The sequence below is a fragment of the Mytilus trossulus genome, chromosome 13 (genome assembly GCF_036588685.1).
Source record: "Mytilus trossulus isolate FHL-02 chromosome 13, PNRI_Mtr1.1.1.hap1, whole genome shotgun sequence".
NCBI lineage: Eukaryota > Metazoa > Mollusca > Bivalvia > Mytilida > Mytilidae > Mytilus > Mytilus trossulus.
Genome location: NC_086385.1, coordinates 48249626 through 48271957, shown reverse-complemented (window position 1 = coordinate 48271957; position 22332 = coordinate 48249626). Strand labels below are relative to the sequence as shown.

Below are 22332 nucleotides of genomic sequence, written 5' to 3'. Positions count from 1 at the left end.
AATTTTGTCGTTAGATACGCTCAATTGTTAAGAATAAATCACAATATGATATGTCTAATTATGATGGGAAAAGACCAAGAAAATAAAGAAAACTTTGAAATGAAGGTTTAAAAAATCCATGAATGCAATTTCTATTCAACCCAACCTTGCTTTGAATCTTAGTCACCTGTCAGCAGACCCCACAAGGTATGTGTCTTTCGTCAGATTATTAAAAACAAAAAAAATTGCATATGAAGTAAATCATGAAGGCGGTACAATGACCTATATATAGCTGTTGATTCCTTTGTCTTTTGTTCTCTTGTTGAGAGTTGTCTCAATGGCAATTATACCACATCTACATTATCATGATTATATGGTAAAAAGAATAGTTATATATTACTTCATCTTGCAGATATACCTGAGGCATGAAACAAGCATAGTCATGATAGTCAGATAGTACATTTATTATATTCTTGCCAGCGAAAAGACAATTTAAGTCACCAAAAAATTAAAGAATGTAGAAAATCGTTAAAACTCACCGTCCGACTGACTTCATAGCAAACTCAAATTGCTATTTAAAAAATTGGTTTAAGCATGATAAGGGAGACAAGTTCTAATTTACAAGTCACACAGGGAATAATTTAAACTATCGGACTAGGAAAACTATTTCCAAACGACTTTTTTCCATGTAAAACTGGCGACAATTAAAGATTTATACATTTTATAAGTAAAATACGGATAAATGTTGTTTTTTTTTTAATAAATTTACTTCTTAATACTATTTTATCATGTTTATGATTATAAACAAGATAAACAAGCTTATAAATTCCAAGTTTGGTAGAAAACAAGGATAGTTTAAGAAAGGTATTTAATTTAAATTCAAAAACTTTAATCACAGAGTGAATATTTGTGGATGATGTCAGATGTCATGACGACGGAATGTGCATTGTAATGGCCAAGTTGTGAAATTTTGTCACATTTTTTCAGGAACTACAAATTTTAAGGCTATCAGTAATTTGAATTCAAGTTTCATATGTGCATGATGTGTGATCAATGTGTTTTCACATAGATCATGCACTAAACAATACTACCCACATTTATTACTTACAATATTTATATTACAGGGTAATTAGAATATTTGAAGGTGAAACCAGAGACTGTCAATAAAAAAAAAATTTAATTGCTACATGTACGTACACTACAGCTCAGGTGGATTTTGCAGTGGTCACCCAGTGCCGGTGGGCAAAATTTCTAGCTTGTCCACTCTGCCCACTCATACATGTAGGAGTGGGCATGGCGTGATGCAATTTCTTGCTGAATCAAAAGACTTATGTGGGTACAAATGTACAATCAATTGAAAAAGCAGATAAGCATTTGTATAATTTTTACAAAACAGGGGTTAAACATGTACATTGTACATTGTACATGTACAACTGTAGCTAGAGTGGGCACAGGTTAGCTGCTCACTATTGGCAGGTTGGAAAAGAAAAATCTACTTGGGCTATTGTGTACATGTAAACATATCATTTCAGTCAGCAAGACAAAATATATACATGTATGGAGCAAGGGAATGCCATTTTATAAGTTTTCTTTATTTTAAACTTTTTTCACGAAAAGATGCTATTTGTGCATTTAGTTGATGTAATATTTTACAATTTTGAGGCATCTTCAGAGTCCAGATAGATTTTCTAGAGTCCTGTACTGATAGACTGACCTTAGTGAGAACCCTTGGGAGGGGGGTGTCATTATCATAGTTCAACCTGTTAATTGGCTGTTATCTCTTTCATTGTAAACACTGGAGTAAATCAACTGGCAAACAATTTCAATCCATAATAAGTAATTATTAAAAACATTTTTGTAAAATGAAAAATAAACATTTTCTTGAAAAATTTGTAGTATTGACTCTGAAAGTTATTTGGTTAGTGTAAATTTAAAGTTCACATTTCTTTTTAAAAGGCTTGATGAATATTTAAATAAACACAATGATTAAACTAAATATTGTTTTTACCATTAATGTATATGGTAAATCGTTATTTAATTGTTTCCTAAAATCAATAAGTACCTCATCAATATCATTTAATACTGAAATTCAAGTGGATATTATTTTTGGACACTATGTATGGAAAAAAAACAATAATTTGTATTTATATATTACAATAGTAATATGACAAGATAGAGCCACAGGCCAAATTGTAAAATTGCTTATACATTTTGTAAGTGGACTGTGGTTGCTTGAACACTTTCTTCTCACTTTCTATTTGAAAGGATTTTAAGTTTTCCTGCTCAAGTAATTATAAGCTAGCTTGAAATATGTATATGTTGGAACTACATGTACTTGTGTCTGATAAAAATGTAGCAGGGTTCTCCACAAATGCATCAAGATTGAAATAATTTGTATAAACTGAGCACAGTTAAACACAAATATCATCTTTTTATAGCAAAAGTTAAAAAATGATCTGAATTTTAAGTCATTTCATTTCTCTGTTAGGAAATGGAGACTAAAATATAACATTATATTGCCATAAAATATTTTCTCTTTGCTGTTGGACTCATCATGACTAAAAATGATGAGTCCCTGGACTCGCCTTCTAAATTTCTTAGTGAGAACCCTGATGTAGATCAATGATAAATATGCATTACTATCAGTACGTATATATACATTGATACATGTTCATTTGTATCTTTGTACATGTATTAGTTTAAGAACTATTTTCAGGTCCTGCTGGCTGGGGCCTAGGTCATGTTTTCCCAGACTCTAAATCAATTAGCAATTTTTATGCCCCACCTATGATAGTAGAGGGGCATTATGTTTTCTGGTCTGTGCCTCCGTTTGTTCATTCGTCCATCCGTCTGTGCGTCCGTTCGTCCCGCTTCAGGTTACAGGTTTTGGTCGAGGTCGTTTTTGATGAAGTTGAAGTCCAATCAATTTGAAACTTAGTACACATGTTCCCCATGATATGATCTTTCTGCATGTGATATGTGATAGATCAATGATAATTCCTATAACGATGCATTAATATTAGTATCAGCATGCAGTGCTTCTAAGTTTGACAATCACTTTACCACCCTCACCCTCCAGCATTTTGCAGTGGCGGATCTAGAAATTTTCATAAGTGGGGGCCCGCTGACTGACCTAAGAGGGGGCCCGTTCCAGTCACGCTTCAGTGATTCCCTATATAAGCAAACAAATTTTTTCCCAAAAAGGGGGGGCCCGGGCCCTCTGGCTCCCCCCCTAAATCCACCTCTGTTTTGATGCTGTCCATTAGATTGTCCTTTTCTGAAATTTCTGCTGACAGGCAAGACATTTCTCTGTGTCAATAATTTATTGTACATCAACAATGTTTACTCTTCGTGTCTGGTGACAATTGTTTACTGAATTTATACATACATGTACATGTAAAATACTATTTTAAATAGTGGCACAGCAAAGTTATCTCCTAAATGAGATCTAGAAATAAATTGATAATACTACATTGGTTAGTCATGTTAGGGAAGTCTGTCTATGCATAGAAAAAACAATACAATTTTATCCATAGAAAAATACCACATACAATATTCCATTACATGAAAATCAATGCAGATTTTTAAACAGATCTAGAGATATATAAAAGATGTGGTATTATTGCCAATGAGACAACTCTTCACCAGAGAATCGGAGAACTAGAGAAAATAGAAATAGAAACAATGCAGATTTAAACACATCTAGAGATATAAAAATGAGAAGATGTGGTATAATTGCCAATGAGACAACTCTTCACCAGAGAATCGGAGAACTAAGAGAACATAGAAATAGAAACAATGCAGATTTAAACAGATCTAGAGAAGATGTGGTATAATTGCCAATTAACATGATAAAACAACTCTTCACCAGAGAATCTACTTCATTTATTATTTAAGACTTTGACTTATTCATACTCTCAATGCAGACACTTAACTACCTGTATTCTGTTATCTCAAATAAAATGATTTCATCAAAAAATTAAATAATTGATGAAACCTTTTTGTTAAAAAAGTTTAATCAGAACAAGTATATCACAAACAAAATGATTTCATCAATAATTCAATAATTCGTGAAACCTTTTTGTGAAAAAAAAAATGATTGGAACAAAAATAGAAATTATTAACTGTCAGACTATTGAGATGACACATTGTGTAGGTAGTTAGGCCAAATAAAATAGTATGTGTGGTTCCATTTACATCTAAAAAAAAAGTAAGGCTAAGAAGGCAGGTAGTGATTTTTTTAATTTTTTTTTTTTTTATATTGAGTCTATGCATTGGAGCAACATTCTGACTTTTAACAGTGCTTAATGGAAAATGATGACAAAAATCTTAAGGGCAGACTATTAATTAAATGTATGAATGTCTATTAATGAAAAGTAGGGTAGGTAGGGTAAGTGGAACCACACATATTTTTTATTTGGCCTTAGTCTATCTGATATTTCTATGGATTTTCTAATTTGTAACTGTATCTCAATGGTTTTGATGTTTTGTTAAGCAATGTTTTTTATTTATAGCAGGTATATTTGTTCATTGATTTATATTGTTTCAAATAAGTGGAGTGTAATACAAATGTATTGGGAACTTAGGATGTAATACACACAGTATTGGGAAGTGATGTAATACAAACAGTATTGTATATATATCTTTGTATATATATATGAAAATGAAATTGGATGATTAAATGATTAATTAACTTAAAGGAAGGGATTTAAATAACCAATAGAAACTATTTGTAAAGATAAAAATATCAATTTGAATTTGACTTCGTGTTCATGTTTTTATGCCCCTGCCATGGCGAAGGGGGACTAAAGTTTTACCCTTATCACTCTGTACAGACATCTGTACGTATGTCCCAAAGTTTGTTTCCCATCACTACTTTAAGTTTGCCTCAACCAAATTTTATGAAACTAATTGAAAATGCTAGTTACCACAAAACACAGATCAAGTTTGTATTTCAGTTGGGTGACTTTACATTTGTAACAGTTCTTGAGTTATGCCCCTTAAAAAATGGGAAAGTTGTATGCTTAAAAGTAGTCAATATACATTGTATGTCAATTATTTTAACCAATTGGACTACATTGTACAATTACAAAAAAGTTTAATTTCTATAAAAATACTATACTTTGATATGTCACATGATCATCAAATTTACATAAATGTATAAACCTTATCAAAATGATCCTTGTAAGAAAGAAAAAAAACTTATTTGTCCTTCATTTGCCTTTGAATCTTCATTATAGCTAAAAGACTGTTTGTTAAAAATGTTTTAACTCCAGGGAACTGAAAGTACAATCAGACACATTTAATTACATTCTAATACAATCTTTATGTAACAACCTTTAGCTAAAACAGGCTGTCAAATCCACAATTTACATGCCTCAGGTCGCCATTTTGAATTACTGGAATTCACAAATGTTTGATTATTACGCTATAATTGAGAATAACGCAAAATCTCAGTAACCTCAAAAATGTCATTTGAATAAGATTTCATCCAAATTTGACTCTATAAAAGTAACAGAATAACCTTGAATTTGAATGTATTCATGTGCAAATGATATCATACATGTATCTTGCCATGTTGTTTATCTGCCAAAATCATGAACTTTCCCAGATTTTTTTACCATAGATACTTTTCAAGCTCTTACATTTTATAAAAAGGGGTTGGGTTAGTACTAGAAGTGCTATTGCATTATGTACTGTATGAAATTCAAAATGTACGACATTGTTTAAAACAAATTTAGATGCTATATATAAGAATACTGTAGATGGCATGGCATATGGTACATTTACATTTACATGTAGGAGAAATAGAGGTAATATCAAAATAAAAAATAACCTAATTACAGAAATTGCTTAAATTGTACAATTATTTAGTTTATGTACAGCTCATTTAAAAACTTTATTAAAAAATATAGGTCACTGATGTGTTAAAAAAAAAATGTCAATTTTAATGCCAAAAAATGGCATTTCTGCACCAAAGGGAGATAATTTGGAGCTTTTTCGATGATATAACCATTTTAAAAGTGATCTGGGGCCAAATCGAATCTATTTTGTTGGTTGATTTTTGTACCATATCATAAAGTAATAACCAAAACTGTAATAAATATGATTTGTAATAAAAAGAAACAAATGTTAAATTTTTTTTTGAAATTTTTGTACCCATGAGACTCCTTCATGTCCTTAAATCACAAATACAGAAAAAAATTACCTTTCTTTAAAATTGTATACCATTTTCAGTCTCAATTTGGCATACATCTGAAGAAATGCTTTAAAAATGAAATTAATGAATTGTTGGATACAGTTAGTAAAGTTCTTGAATAATATGATCAATTAGTATGAAGAGTTTAAATGTATAAATATACTAACACTTAACACTATATAATCAGTACAATTATGTTATCTTCTATAATTTGTATTTATATAAGGAATAAATGCGTAACAATGTTCCTTTGATTGTTGTGAAATTGGATTTATTTCTATACTCCAATAGATAGATATAAACTTTCATTCCCTGAGGTTTTACATTTATGACATTTAAATATATTTAATGTCTGGTTTTGTACTTCACTATGGGAATATATGTAAGTCATATATATTTTTATGTTCTGTTTTCTGTTTCCTTAATTTGGCTTCAAACATTTTTTTCACAAGTATGGCTTTCTACTCAACTTTAAAAAAACATATAATAAAAAAATACCCTCTTTAAATCTGTTCCTACATTGTACATACCCTTATAACTAGTTTTAATTATTGTAACTAGAACCACAAATACTACTTTATTTGACCTTACATTTTGTACCTTTTTTTTCCTTCCAAATATCAGGCCAAAATAATTGAGTTCCTGTCTCCATCAAAGCTATACATGTACATGTACCTACCCTTAATTTGTTTTAATCAGCATTTTTTACTATTCACCTTTAAAGTCCAGTCATTTTTGTTAGTACGTACACTTCATGAAAGTCCACAACATTTCCTCATTTTATGTTTTTAAAACATGAAAATTATTTAAGGATGAAATCATTTTATGATTTAACATCTAACGCTACCTAATACCATTACATATATATTACTGTTTTTTTTCTGTCTGGTTACAGGAAACAAATAAAAATATATTTTTTTGGGCCTTAAATTAAAAAAAAAATTGATTCAAGTGTCAAAGTGCATTGATATTGTGAACAAATGTTGTAATCATTTATAATTAATACCTGAAATTAATTTGCACCTTGATGCTGATTGAGTTTATATTGATTTCTATGCATCAGTATCATTAAATATATAAAACTGTCTTCTTTGTAACATAGGTAGCTAGAATGATAAATTACATTTGACATTTCACAGGTAAAATTTTTCCTATTTTCATTTTGTTATAAAATTGTTTTATTTAATAACAGTTTAAATTTATAATGGTCTTGTTTTCAGAATAAGTATTAATATATATATTAAATAGCAAATTTGTTTGAGGTGTTTTGGTAAAGTAAACGATCTTAGAGATAATTATGTATGTGTCTAATCTCTAAATGTCCTTTAAGTGACTTTGATGCCACTACACATAATGCCACATCAAGTTTTGCCTTAACATGTTATGCCACTGAACATTAGACAACAATGCATTAACCTTATTTAGATCTGCATGATCTGGTACTTTTATCTGTCTGAGAAGTCATCATAATTCATATGAAAATAAGGAGAACTGGTATGACTCCTACCGGTAATAAGACAACTATTTATCCACAAAAGTTCAAGTGAAGGATGCAAGCAACGTACAGCCTTCTTCAATGATGAAAACCTATATAAAATTGAGAATGGAAATGGGGAATGTATCAAAGAGACAACAACCCGACCATAGAATAAACAACAAGTCCCTGTCATAAAAAATATGAAACAATTCAATTGAGAAAACTAACCGCCTACACATAGGTTGTAACAAAACTATTCTGAAAAACAAATATAACAGACATGAACCAACAACAATCACTGAAATACAGGCTCCTGACTTGGGACAGACACCTATAGAATGTTAATTTTTTGTCTATATCCAGTGTTTATTATATATACTCTCTTTTAGAAATAGCACTACAAGTTTTATGCTCATCATCCCAATTGACCAACTTTTCAGTGGATATAATATTATTTATAGATTATCGTTGATCAACTCAACGACATTGATCTCTCTTGAGCTGGTACAGCGAAAGTGAGAAAAGCAATCGAGTTGCGATGACCAATGATAATCTATTTATCGCTAATTTACCTGTGACGACATTGTCAATCTAATGTCAATTTCGTTAGCAACGCAAGGTGGCCTCCTTAGTTTTTAGCGATAACTTTTTCCATCTCAGGCGAGAAGCACTATATGAAAATTATCACAAAAAAAGATCAAAGGAAAAATGCACAAATAGCGATAAATATATTTAATGATCTGATTGAATTATATATGATTCATGAAATATTTGCCACTGGATTTAAAAAAAAAACTCTAGTCAATTTTTGTTTAAATAGGGAGATCTCAGTCAATTTTTGTTTAAATACTAAGGGAGAAGCAATGATTGTGATTAATAAACTAAAAATTGAAATTAGCATAAACTCATTTAAATTTAGTACATGAACGTACATGTAGTTGACATTGCCTTTAGACATCATCTTGCACTTAATTGCAGTGCAGCTAATCTGTTAAAGTTGTTAAAATTGCAAGTTTAGATAAAGATCAGCAATTAAATTTGGTTCATAAATATTTAAGTTAATAACAAATGAATTGAATGACATTGTCAAAGCTTTTTGACCATATTGGATAACACATAAACCATATGTTTGAGTAACACGCACCAGTTATATTTATAATATATCATTTTACATTTAATTGGAATGGCTAAGTAAGTAATCAATTCTTCATTCAATTCTGATCCATTTATATATATACATTTAACTATATAGGGCAGGTAGGCTAAGCTTATATTTCAGTATTTATAATAACTTCACTGGTCCCTCAGTCCATGTACATGATGTATAAATAACAGGCTATTATTTGAACTTGGAATTATTTTTAATTATGGAATTTGCTTGATTTCTTGTTATTGAAATTTTTAATAAATTCCATGTTTATTCTGTACTGAAATGTTCTGTGCTGTGTACAACACTTTGTATTACAAAGAAAATAGTATATTTTCAATAAAATGTACTGTGCCGCACACAACACTATCTAACCAAAATACATTGTATGGAAAGTGTTATTAAACGCCCAAAAGATTATAGTACCAAATAAACATGGAATTTATTAAAAATTTTAAACCCAAGAAATTATGCAAATTCCATAATTAAAAATAATTCCAAGTTCAAATAAAAGCCTGTTAAATATGTATGCTCTAGCTACATGTAGGATTGAGGGACAGAGTGGCACAATATTTGTTAAGATAGTTTCTAGTCTGAAATTGGACAGTTTAATAGATCATGATTAACGTAAGGGTACCCAAATTGCACCTATTTAGAAAAAATAACTATGAAAATCTTACAAGATTTCTTAGAGACTTAACAATTTGTATTTTTATGATTTGATACTATGCACGTTTTTAAACATAGGTAAACATATTTAGATATACACAAAACGTTCACAATATTTATCAACAGATGGACTGTTTACCGAAAAGGCAAAATGTACAAAAAACGTCACCATGCGACGTCATCAAAACGTCATCTTTTTAAAATTAGCAAAAACAATATATTATAAGTATCCATTTCGTAAAATATGAAGAGTAAGCATGGACTAATATCCAATTGTTCAAAATATTTGAAGAAATAAAACAAAAGCTCGGTTATTAGACTTTTGACGATGTGAATTTAAGCATGGATGCAATTTGGGTACTCCTCATTACAGAATCATGGATAGTTTGGAGGTTGATTCAAACCCATTTTTTTATGACTCAATATGGATTAAAAATCAAATTGGTGTACCTGTACAATAAAGAAGGATAGTGCTACAAAATAAACACAGTATGGACATTTTTTTCTTGATCATAAAAAAACGCAGGTGAAAAAACTGTCAAAATAGGTGCAATTTGGGTACCATCACGTTATACATTTAGATTGAATTGAATAAATTTAATCTATTTTTGCTGGATTTATAGATGTAAAAGTGCTTTCAGTTGTTAAAATTAGTTATTTTTTGCATTGAAAAGTATTTGTTTTCTTTCAATACTGCTTAGGGTCTAGAACAAGTTTTTAAAAATGAGAGTCAGAGACCTGTGGTTACAAAAGTAAATCATGAAGACTGGTGTTGTATTTTTGGTGATTCCTTTTATCCCTTTCTACATGTACATGTTCTATGTATATTTGTTTAGAAGATATGTACGTAATTCTAAATCACTAGCTAGTGAGGTCTTCCTCATTTACAAAAAGATATGACATTATACATTCAATGCTGTATATTACAAATTTACATTGTAGTGTTATAATTTAAACAAAAAAGCTTTGAAAAATTCATTAAAGTTCATGGTGACATATAATGTGTTTATATAACTTTAAATAAAACAAAGTAAACAACTTGGTGGTTTGTACAAATATACAGAAATCAGGAAATGGGTTTCTGAAAATAATGTGAAAATTTACACAGTATAAAGAAAAGTTATTGTCAGTCAATTTACTTCCTTATAAGAAAGGTAAGTGCATGTGATGGTAACTTAAGTAATTTTTGTAAATGATGTAAGGAAAACCCGTGCTAAGTATTAGGGTCTGGATTAGGGGGAGGGGGTCCTTATATTTATATTCTTTAATTTTATATCTTTTTTTCTCTATTCCTTATATTTTAACTCACGAATGTTCTCTGTTCTGTTTTTTTTGTTTATTAAATTAATCTCTATATTCTTTATATTTTAGCTCCAAATCTTATATTTTTTGGCCATTTTTTTTTCCACTATTGACCTACTATTTTCTATTATGTAAACCCCATCCAAACCCTCAAGTATCTATTTAATTACTGATCATGCTGATTTACACTAAAGTGTAAGTAGAATTAATTCCTATTCTCTTAAAAAAACCAACCCCCACACTAATTAGAAACAACGATTAAAATTTACACTATCTATTTACATGTAGCTGTCCTCTGTTTTTGGGATACGATTGCTGTCAAGCAATCTGTAGACTTTTACCGTTGACCCTATGATACACTCCCTCACGTCATTCGTTTTATTCTAAACATTCAGCAACATCTCAGATTCTTATGATTGTCTTGCTTTAAAAGGTAAAAACAAGCAAAACAATTGAACATAAACAACTTTCCTGTAATGTTTTACTCATAATCTTCATGTGTGATATTTTCCTTGACTTATATGCGTGTTTGTAACAATACGGAAAATCAGAATTAAACAGTATTTATATTTAGTGTTTTTATAAATTTAGAAACACGTCAGAGGGAATTACCAAATTTTGATAACTTGCGAGAGTTCTCTGAAAGCCGATCGATAATTCTATTTCTGTCACAAGAACTGAAGAGGAGTATTTCTATATTTTACCGTTATGAAACTGATATTTGATACTGTACTCTCATAAAGAAATGCAGAACCATTCATCATATCATTTAATAAACGTTCTTGTTCCAAATCGCAAGTCGCGGATTGTTTATGTATTAATGCCCATGCGTGGTCTCACTAATTAGAGACAAAAAGAATTGTAGAGACAAAAAGCGTCAAGAAGCAACAAGAAGAATAATATAAGCAATAAGAAAACATTTTTTTATTTATATTACTTATTCGAAATAAATATTAAAAAGATATGCAAAAGAAAACAATTTCAACGACAGGAAAGTTAATTTTGATAGGGGAAAAAATGAAATTCAGTTGCTACATTTATTTACATGATATTTTATAAGGTATCACAGGAAGTATTACCTTTACCCTGTCGTTTAATGGTATAACTTTTACTTGTGTTTTAGAACAATAATATATTTTGTCTTTTTATTTGTTCTTAAAACTATTTTTGTACAATATATACTTAACTTGCAAAATGCATTATTTGTGCATAATTGTCCAGAAAATACATACACAAATTGTGAATTACAAATTAAGAACTGAAATCAAACAAGAGGAAAACATAATTAAAATGTGAATATTTTTCATCATTTTTATAGTGTATTGTCTCATTTATCATGTTTATGCATATAGATTGAAGATTAAAGGAAACTGATGACAATCTTGAGTTTTCAACAGGTGTTCACTATTCGGTACAATAATTGTATATTCTATTAATTGATGAAGGTGTTAATGGATGTTATTGTAGCAATAAAACAAAGGACACGCACCTAGTTAATCTCATTTGTTGCTCTTAATTGTGTATTACCTTAGAGTGAAGCCACAGCTAATGTTGGTCCTATCAGGAAAAAATAATTGTACAGTTAGGAAGGAAATAATATGTCATGTTTTTGTTTTATTAAATCCTTCAAAAGGAAGGTGACAAATCTTTGTTTTTATTTTTCATTTTATAGCGTTTACATTTCCTTTGCTCTTACACATGTTTAATTTCTTCATCTATCAATATGATATAAAAAGTACACAATCTCTTCCTCGAATTTTTTTTTATTTCTTCATCTTTCAATGTAATCCTAAAAAAATATTTTGATGTATGTGATGACAAAATGTATTCTTGTCGCTAAATAGCTTCTTGTTGCTTTTTGTCACTTATATTATTTTTCTTCTTGTCGCTTCTTGACGCTTTTTGTCGCTAATTAGTGAGACCCCACATGCGTGTAGTTTTCCTGATTTCAAGGGGTATCAGATTGAGTGTTTCCCCGCTTCATTGATTAATTTGAAACTCATGAGATTCTTTCTATGTCTGTCTGCGTATGGAGGGCTATTGTTGTTGCATAATTTTAAATCATATGCATAATTTAAATTAAAATAAATGTTTCATCGTAAAAATTACCTATAACACCCCTGCAGCAGAAATGGAATCTTCCATATTATCGTTTGGAGTTGTCTACCTTTTCGAAGTATTCGTCAAGAAGAATTAACTCGTGAATGCCGATAAACGTCGTATTATATTAAGAACGATCTCAATGTAAACAGAGGAGTGTGTACGGAAAGGAGTCATGCCCTCTGACCCAAAGGAACTTCAATAATTAAAGAGTAAGAAATGGGGTTCCTCCTAAACTGGTCCGCCGTTCTATATATAGCTTAGCACCGAAGGTCAGTGTAGCGATAAGTGAACACAACAGGGGTCCAGTTTAGGGTTCCTCCTAGAATTACGGTGATAAGATTATTCTGATATGGAAGCAAGTTAACTCGTACCACGGCATTGGAACCAAAAAAGTTAACTTGTACTACTGGGAAGTCGTACCATTCAGAAAAATATATTAAAAAATATGATGTTTTATGGGTTTCTGTTTGAAAACTTAATAGAAACAAAGTTGAATTACTTGAATTTTACACAGGAGTTAAATGAAAACTTAGACAAAAATAAAGAATGTTTTAAAGCATTAATGTTTTAACTGATCTTTCAAGCTAGAACATAGGCGGATCCATGCCCCCCCCCCCCCCCCCCCTTTTTCGTGGAAAAAATTTGGTTGATTATAAAGGGAATCATTGAAGCATGACTGGAGCGGGCCCCCTCTTAGGTTAGTCAGTAGGCTCCCCCTTAGGAAAAGATCTGGATCCGCCACTGTAGAACTTAATCCAGAGGAAAGTTAAAACATTGCTTTAACTGTACCTTATTAAAATTGAACATGTTGAATATATATATATCCAATTTAAGTTAATTAAAGCTGTAATCCATGATCACAAATTGAATGCTATGTTTACAATTGTTGAAAGCCATGTGCTTTTTTTGCGGGGGAAAATGCGGACCCCCTTAACAGGAATCACTTACATTTCATTGTTACATTTATTTATAGACAGTAAAAATAATTTTGGCAATCATTTGGACTAACTGCTAAGACTGAATCATTCATGAAAAATTTTCTTCGGGTGAAACTGTTTATACTTTAATTATCTACATCTGCCACAGTATTTTCTATCCAATATACAAGGAACATTAGCTACAAATTGGTCATTGTACTTTCAAATTATATACATTTTACAGACTTCAGAGGTATTGGGTGAAAGTAACGTATATCATGTATATTCATCATTTAACATCATTTGAATGCATTTAAATAAGTTGGTACGAGTGAGCAATGGTACGAGTTTGCATTGGTACAAGTTTGTTTTAGTGGTACGAGTTTACAATGGTACAGGATAACTATAATTTGATAAAACACAATAAGTACATGGCTCATACTATCCAGCTGTACCAGGGTTACCAGCAAAAAATGCTTGAGACTCCCGCATGTTCATGCTTTTTTGCGGCAGTATTCTTGGATCTATTTTTTTCCTCTTTGATCTCTTTAATTTTGGCCAAATCTCCTGCATTTGTTTAATGAAAATTTGGCAGAACTGCTATGTCAATGAAAACTATGGCAATCGTATCCCTCAGAGCATTCTGCTCTTTGATTAATAAATGGACTTTGTTTCTTGGCGGTCAACATTTAATTGTAGGTACAAATTATGGTTAAATATTTATTAATTTTTCAATAAATTTTAACAAACCTTCATGGTATTTTACAAAGCTATTACTGATTCTGAAGAGTTTCCCTATAATTTAAAGATATATATACATTCATCATTCTTAGCAATATGTTGTTTTTCTTTATTCATAACTGGACTTGTTTTTTCGGAAGTTATCCTTTGCAATTTTTTTGTTGTAGCCTAAATTGCTGAATTATATATATATTGCAAATTCAAAAATTATTCCAATGTTTTTTTTTATTAATGCTAAAAAATCCACTTCATCAAATAAAGGCAATTGACTCTCTTCTAAATGATATTTCTTTTCTATTTGCAGAAATCATGGTACGAAAGTTGGTAAAAGAATTATGGCGATAACGATATGGAGACTTTGTGGCCGAGCTCCAAATAGTCGCCAACTGTTAGTGACAGCCTGTTTCCTCTTCTTATTCTGGTGTTTATCCTTATACAGAGTAACAACCATCAACCAATCAAGAGAGAGTGATTTACTTAAGGTACATGTATGTGACTTATAGTTTCATAATGCCCAGAGATAATAAGGCTGGATTTGATGTTAGGAGATGGGGGCACATGCTCCCCAAAATTAGAACTACACTTGTAGTGAACATTATTTTGCCCACAAAGTTGGCTGTGATTTTAATATTATTATATCTTATTTTTATGGGAAATGCACATTGGTTCTGCTTAGTAAAAGTAATTTTATTTATTGTAAATATTGCATTAAACCAATGATACAGATAGGTCTTCATTAGGAAATAAATTGATGAAGATGTGGTATAATTGCCAATGAGACAACTCTCAACTGGAGGCCAAATTACATTTACAGGTAGAATAGCAGTTTGAATGTACTTTTAAAATCGTTGATTTATAAATATTAATGGGTACTCTTCACAGCTCCCAATTCCATACAGTAAAATTGAATGTGATAATTAAGCGTTCAAATGACATGCTATACAAGAAGACAATCAGACCAAAACTGCTTCACAAATTGGAATATTCAAGTGTATTATTTATTAAAATATATTATGATAGTTTATGGATAAATACAATGTATTTATGTATTAACAAGGCCTAAAATAAAATATTGTTTGTTTCCCCAATCCCTACCAACCCTGCAAAAACGGTTGGACTCGTAAAATTTTATTGTCAAAACTAAGTCAAATATTATTTCATTCATTTCCGGTTTTCAGACTAATGCCAGATCAATGGATATTGTTCAGCTGTTGGAAAAAAATAAAATTATTTCCCTTCCTACCTACCCACACCTGGCTTGGCAGGGTCATGATTGGGGAAACAATTAAACAATATATTAATTTAGGCCAAATGATCTGCTATGAACAGTTTAAAGCTATAGCACTCTAATGAATCTGTTATACAATCCCTATCATCTGTTACCTTATTGCAGTAAAATATTTATCTTGTTTATTGGAATAAAATACACACAGGATAATTGACTCAGAGTACACATATGTTTATACAGTTTAAAATCGCTAATGTTGGGGAATTTTTATATTGAAGTTGTTTATGGTGATTGATTGACACTGAAATATTTGCCCTTATACCATGAATACTGTAAATTCAAAAATTATTGTGATTTTGTCATTTTACACTTAAATGCGATTTTGTCATTTTACACTTAAATGCAATTTTGTCATTTTACACTTAAATGCGATTTTAATTATTACGATTTTGAGAAAAATCCTGTTTCATTCATATGAAATATTTCAAAATGCAAGTTTAAATTATTGCGTTTACAACTCTGTTGCATTTTACGCAAAAATAAAACAATAATTTCTGAATTTACAGTATATTATACATATATGTTACATGATAAAGGATTGCTATTTAGAGTGATATCACATCCAATAATTGTCCTTTGAAAAGCATTAAGTAATTGTTTACACTTTAAACATGTTAAAAGAGAGGAGAAAGATATTAAAGGGATTTCTCATAATGCAAAAAAACAACTAACAATGCCATGGCAAATAACAAAAAAAAAAGATGAAAAGATAAACAGAAGGACAGAAACCTAAACATAGAATACAAAAAGCAACACAAACCCAACACAACAGGGGTTGATAACAGGTGCACTCTGGAAGGCAGATTCAGCTCCACATTTGGTACCTGTCATGTTTCTCATGTTATTTTAAACCCTGTAGTCTTTAACCAAAACCAAATTTTCTTTACAATATTTGTGTACATTTCAAGATCATGACCATTGCCAAAAGTCTTAAGAAATTGGGAACGATTTTAAATTACCAGTATACTGAATAGTTATTATTGTTTATTTTTAGGCTGAAATCATTCGACTAAGCGAGAATTATGTGCGAGCACTCGCCAGGGAGAACTCTGACATCGTAGATGGTCCGTATGCTGGCAGATTTACAGCTTATGGTTTGTTAACTTATGTTTTGAAAATTAAAAGATGTGGTTTGATTTCCAATATGTTCAATAAAGAAAAAAAATTAAAGGCTTGTACGCAGACTCCTACAAAACTACAAAAATATACAAATTTCCCACAATCCATGAAGTTGGTATCTACTAGAATTAATGAATCCACACTACTGTATCCACTGAAGACAAAAGGATGGGAGAAGACTATATAAGTTTGATTAACTTGTGTCTCAACCCTTTAGCACATTTAAGCAAATAAAATATGTTGAAACTAAACCAAAGGATGAGGATGTTACAGTTTTAGGTCATCAGTCTGCCTACCTAATCAGCAATAAGAAAAACATTAATGAAAATCACAGGGAGATGTGATGTGGGTCTCATTGGGGTCTAGGCGTGACGCGGGATTGCCAATTTTTTGTAAGCGGGACATGTGAAAGTCAAATAATTGTCGTAAAAATGGGAAATAAGGTCTAGCGGGACCCTGGAAATGACAAAAAAATGATAATTGCTTATGTACATAATGTAAGCGGGATACGAGAATCTGACAAATCAGTAAGCAGGATCCGGGATCGGAACCCTCCAATGAGACCCCCTGTGATGTGATTGCCAATGAGACAACTATTCAACAATTAGCAAAGCCAAATTGAATACAGTTAAGCAACTTAGTTATCACTAGCAGAAAACAATTAGATTATAGCTTATATGGCATTATTAAAACAATAATCATAAACAACCATTAGGAATAAGCTGATGTGGTATTATTATTGCCAATGAAACATACAGAGGCGGATTTAGGGGGAGGAAAAAAAAATTGGTTGCTTATATAGGGAAACACTAAAGCGTGACTGGATTGGGCCCCCACTTAGACAGTCAGTGGGCCCCCACTTATGAAAATTTCTAGATCTGCCAGTGACATGCATAGTAAACTATATACCATAACAAATTGTAAAATAAATGTAAAAGAAACAGCAAACTACCAAATCTGTTAAAGATTTAGTCAATTAAAATTGATTATAGAGAAATCTAGAAGTTCTGAATAAAATCATAAAAATTATTAAGCATACTTAAATGATAAGTTCAAATCTAAAACTTGAACAGTTTTATTTTATGCGAATTTTTAAAGTTCATTATGTAGATGTTTTGTATGGTTAATAACAAATGTAATTCTATAAGCATAAAGTTAATAACCCTTTTATTTACAAAATTTCTGTATAGTAGTTTTGAATTTGATTTTTAGTGGTGAAAATATTTTAAATGAACAATTTTGGTTACATGCTCAACTGAACAACTGATGGTTTCTGATTTTTAATAAGTTTTTACTGAGATTTAAATTTGTGTATAAAGAGGTGCTATTGAAAATGTTGAATATAAGGAATAAACTAGTGTATGTGAACTTGATGAGAAAAACTATACACATGATCTATTTAATAAAAAATTTCATCAAGTATTTTCCCATAAACAATCTTTGACACCAAATTGAGATTTAGAATTAAAGATTTACTGTTATTTACTTAATTTCGGGTGACATATAGTTCATGCATTTCCAGGAAAAAATGAAAATATGATCTAATAATTGAATGCCCCTACAATACATTATTAAAATGGCAGCACTCCTTTTGCGCCAATTACTGTTTTTCAGAGGTATCATTTGCGCAAAAAAAAAAAATTCAAATGTATCAATTGCGCCAGTTTTCGGAACTCATTTGCGCCAATTTAACTGAACACATATTGATCGTACATATTAAAGATTAATATATATTTAGTATCATTTTTGTCTGAGTGGAAATCTTGCACATATACATGAGACAGACCCACAAAAGCTAGAGCGTCAAATACTACGAACAGCATGCAAAAGAAAAGCTACAGAAAATATATCCGAAAGACCAGCTAAGCTCATGTGTACGGAGCTTTTTTTATCATGAAGAGGAACATCTACAGAAAAATGACTTTAAGTGCATAAGACAGTCTATGTACAGAGAGAGAAGATAACTGTACCCTGCCCAACCAAAAAGTTCAGTAGAATTGAATTTCAATTAATTTAAAGTGAAGTAGGAGTGATCACAAATAAAGAAGAAGAGTTTGTTTTAGAAAATGATATTGAAAGTGGCATTGTTATTCTCGGTTGTGAAGCTAACTTGAAATTTCTTTGTATGCAGGCAGAAGATGTTTTTGTTGATGGAACATTTAAGTATTGTCCGAAGTATTTCCAGCAATTGTATACAATACATGGATTCAGGAATGGACATTTAACTCATATTCCACTTTTATATTGCCTTTTGCCTTCCAAATCAGGAGATTGTAATAGAAAAATGTTTTCATTGCTTCAGGATTTTTTTTTTAAATTGGCGCAATAGTATATTTTTTTTTTGGCGCAAATGATACCATGTGATTTTAAAACAGGTTGGGCAAACGTAGCATTAGAGAAAAAAAGTTGTGGCGCAAAAGGACGCATTTTTTGCGCAAACGGATCTCTCCCATTAAAATGAAAGGATTAAATATTAATGTTGCATTTAAACTTTCAAGATTGCAAATGTTCTCTGATAGATTTATATAGAAAGCTTAAAACAACATGGACAAGATGATTGAAAGGAATGCATTGAAAAATATTTGCTAAAACTAGACTTTATTTTTGTGTTTATAGTCAACTTTTTTTGACTTTTTGGCGCTCTTCAAGCATTTCTTTGTTTGAAGAAGATCTAGATTTGAAAGAAATATAATTTTAAAGATCTGAAGAAAATTTTAATGATATATATAAGTTTAAAGAAATGAAGAATTTTTTTATGATACATGTATATGTAATTTTCCAGATCAGACAAGAGTATTTTAATGATATTTATTAATTTTACAGATTTGAAGAAGACTATAGCTGTATTACTGGAAAGCATGTTGGACAGAATAGATCAGCTAGAAGCTAAAGTTAACATCACAAGATTAGGGGGATTGTTTGGCTTGTCATCAAATTTATCACAACATCTAAATAGTAATGTCAATCCAGCTAAAGGCATAATCAACGCAGAAGGTAATTACAAGGTTTTTAGTAGGAATGAAATATTACATTTAGGTGGTACCTAACATCGTAACTAAAATTAATTTGGCTTTTTAATTTTCTTCAAATTTTTACAAAGTATTTATTTTGACCCTCTGACAAATATGTAAAAATTTCTAAAAATTTGAACCAACTGTTTAATCATAAAAATTTCACTGGTTATATAGCAGTTTAACAAACACTTATTTTGATCATTGAGAAGCTTAATATTCCTTTAAGAACACAATCTCATTAAAACGTTCTGCTGATTTTACAGAGTAACCTCCCTGTAGTGTTAGGTACCACCTTAAGTTTAGGTTCTGCACTGCTAGTTGTTGTCACATTGCCATGATTATCTTATTTATATATGATAATGGATTTTAAGGATGTTCGCTACTCTTTTTCAAAATATCAAGCTTTTTAAAAGGTAATGAACTGATAGTGTATTTATTAAAGGAACTTTAAAACTGGTAAAAAATAATGGTCCATGTGCTTTCTAGATTTTTCTTTCAAAAGCTAGGAAAAATATCAAGCATTTTGTAAGATTTTGAATAATGGCTTTTTAAATTACATGTAATAATAATTATGAAAAGAAAAGAAGGTGTTAGCAAAAATTTAAATGGCACTTCATTGACAAAATCAGAGAATTACGAATATCTGGTAAAAATTCAAAACAAGGAGAAGGGAACATTCTTAATACTGAGGTAAATATATCAACAGTTTAAATAGATGCTTTCATTATAAAATTTATTATACGACCGCAAATTTTGAAAAAATTTTCGTCGTATATTGCTATCACGTTGGCGTCGTCGTCGTCGTCGTCGTCGTCGTCCGAATACTTTTAGTTTTCGCACTCTAACTTTAGTAAAAGTGAATAGAAATCTATGAAATTTTAACACAAGGTTTATGACCATAAAAGGAAGGCTGGTATTGATTTTGGGAGTTTTGGTCCCAACATTTTAGGAATTAGGGGCCAAAAAGGGCCCAAATAAGCATTTTCTTGGTTTTCGCACTATAACTTTAGTTTAAGTTAATAGAAATCTATGAAATTTTGACACAAGGTTTATGACCACAAAAGAAAGGTTGGGATTGATTTTGGGAGTTTTGGTTTCAACAGTTTAGGAATTAGGGGCCAAAAAAGGGCCCAAATAAGCATTATTCTTGGTTTTCGCACAATAACTTTAGTTAAAGTAAATAGAAATCAATGAAATTTAAACATAATGTTTATGACCACAAAAGGAAGGTTGGTATTGATTTTGGAAGTTTCGGTCCCAACAGTTTAGGAATTAGGGGCCAAAAAGGGACCCAAATAAGCATTTTTCTTGGTTTTCGCACCATAGCGTTAGTATAAGTAAATAGAAATCTATGAAATTTAAACACAAGGTTTATGACTATAAAAGGAAGGTTGGTATTGATTTTGGGAGTTTTGGTCCCAACAGTTAAGGAAAAAGGGGCCCAAAGGGTCCAAAATTAAACTTTGTTTGATTTCATCAAAATTGAATAATTGGGGTTCTTTAATATGCCGAATCTAACTGTGTATGTAGATTCTTAATTTTTGGTCCCGTTTTCAAATTGGTCTACATTAAGGTCCAAAGGGTCCAAAATTAAACTTAGTTTGATTTTAACAAAAATTGAAACCTTGGGGTTCTTTGATATGCTGAATCTAACTGTGTATGTAAATTCTTAATTTTTGGTCCAGTTTTAAAATTGGTCTAAATTAAAGTGCAAAGGGTCCAAAATTAAACTAAGTTTGATTTTAACAAAAATTCAATTCTTGGGCCTCTTTGATATGCTGAATCTAAACATGTACTTAGATTTTTGATTATGGGCCCAGTTTTCAAGTTGGTCCAAATCAGGATCTAAAATTATTATATTAAGTATTGTGCAATAGCAAGTCTTTTCAATTGCAAAGTATTGTGCAATGGCAAGAAATATCTAATTTGACAATATTGTGAAATAGCAAATTTTTTTTTAATTAAGAGTTATCTTTCTTTGTCCAGTATAGTAAGCAAGAAATATCTCATGAATTTTTTTTAATTGGAGTTATCTTTCTTTGTCCAGAATCAACTTAAATCTTTGTTATATACAATATACAATGTATATTCACTTTTTACTACCAACTGATAAATTTAAATAATCTTTACCATTCAGTGATAACAAGCAGTTTTTTTTACATCTTAATATTTTATGGTGTATTTAAATGAGTAGTAATTGTTGCAAACTCCATTAGAATATTTTAATTGAAATTAGTTTTGGAATAAGGGAAAGGGGGATGTGAATAAAAAATTGGGTTCAATTTTTCTCATTTGAAATTTCATAAATAAAAAGAAAATTTCTTCAAACATCTTTTGAGAGGATTAATATTCAACAGCATAGTGAATTGCTCTAAGA

The 22332-nt window shown here is 30.5% G+C and overlaps 1 protein-coding gene across 2 annotated transcripts in view; it reads left to right on the top strand.

The window, feature by feature from the left end:
• LOC134694786 (alpha-1,6-mannosylglycoprotein 6-beta-N-acetylglucosaminyltransferase A-like) overlaps positions 1-22332 on the top strand; it is a 64141-nt gene that overhangs the window by 1455 nt on the left and 40354 nt on the right. For both annotated transcript variants that reach the window (XM_063555838.1, XM_063555837.1), the window contains exons 2-4: positions 14839-15016; positions 16817-16916; positions 19765-19935. In XM_063555838.1, coding sequence (XP_063411908.1) covers positions 14870-15016; positions 16817-16916; positions 19765-19935 — 418 coding nt within the window. In that variant the 5' untranslated portion in view covers positions 14839-14869. The remainder of the gene's footprint in view (positions 1-14838; positions 15017-16816; positions 16917-19764; positions 19936-22332) is intronic.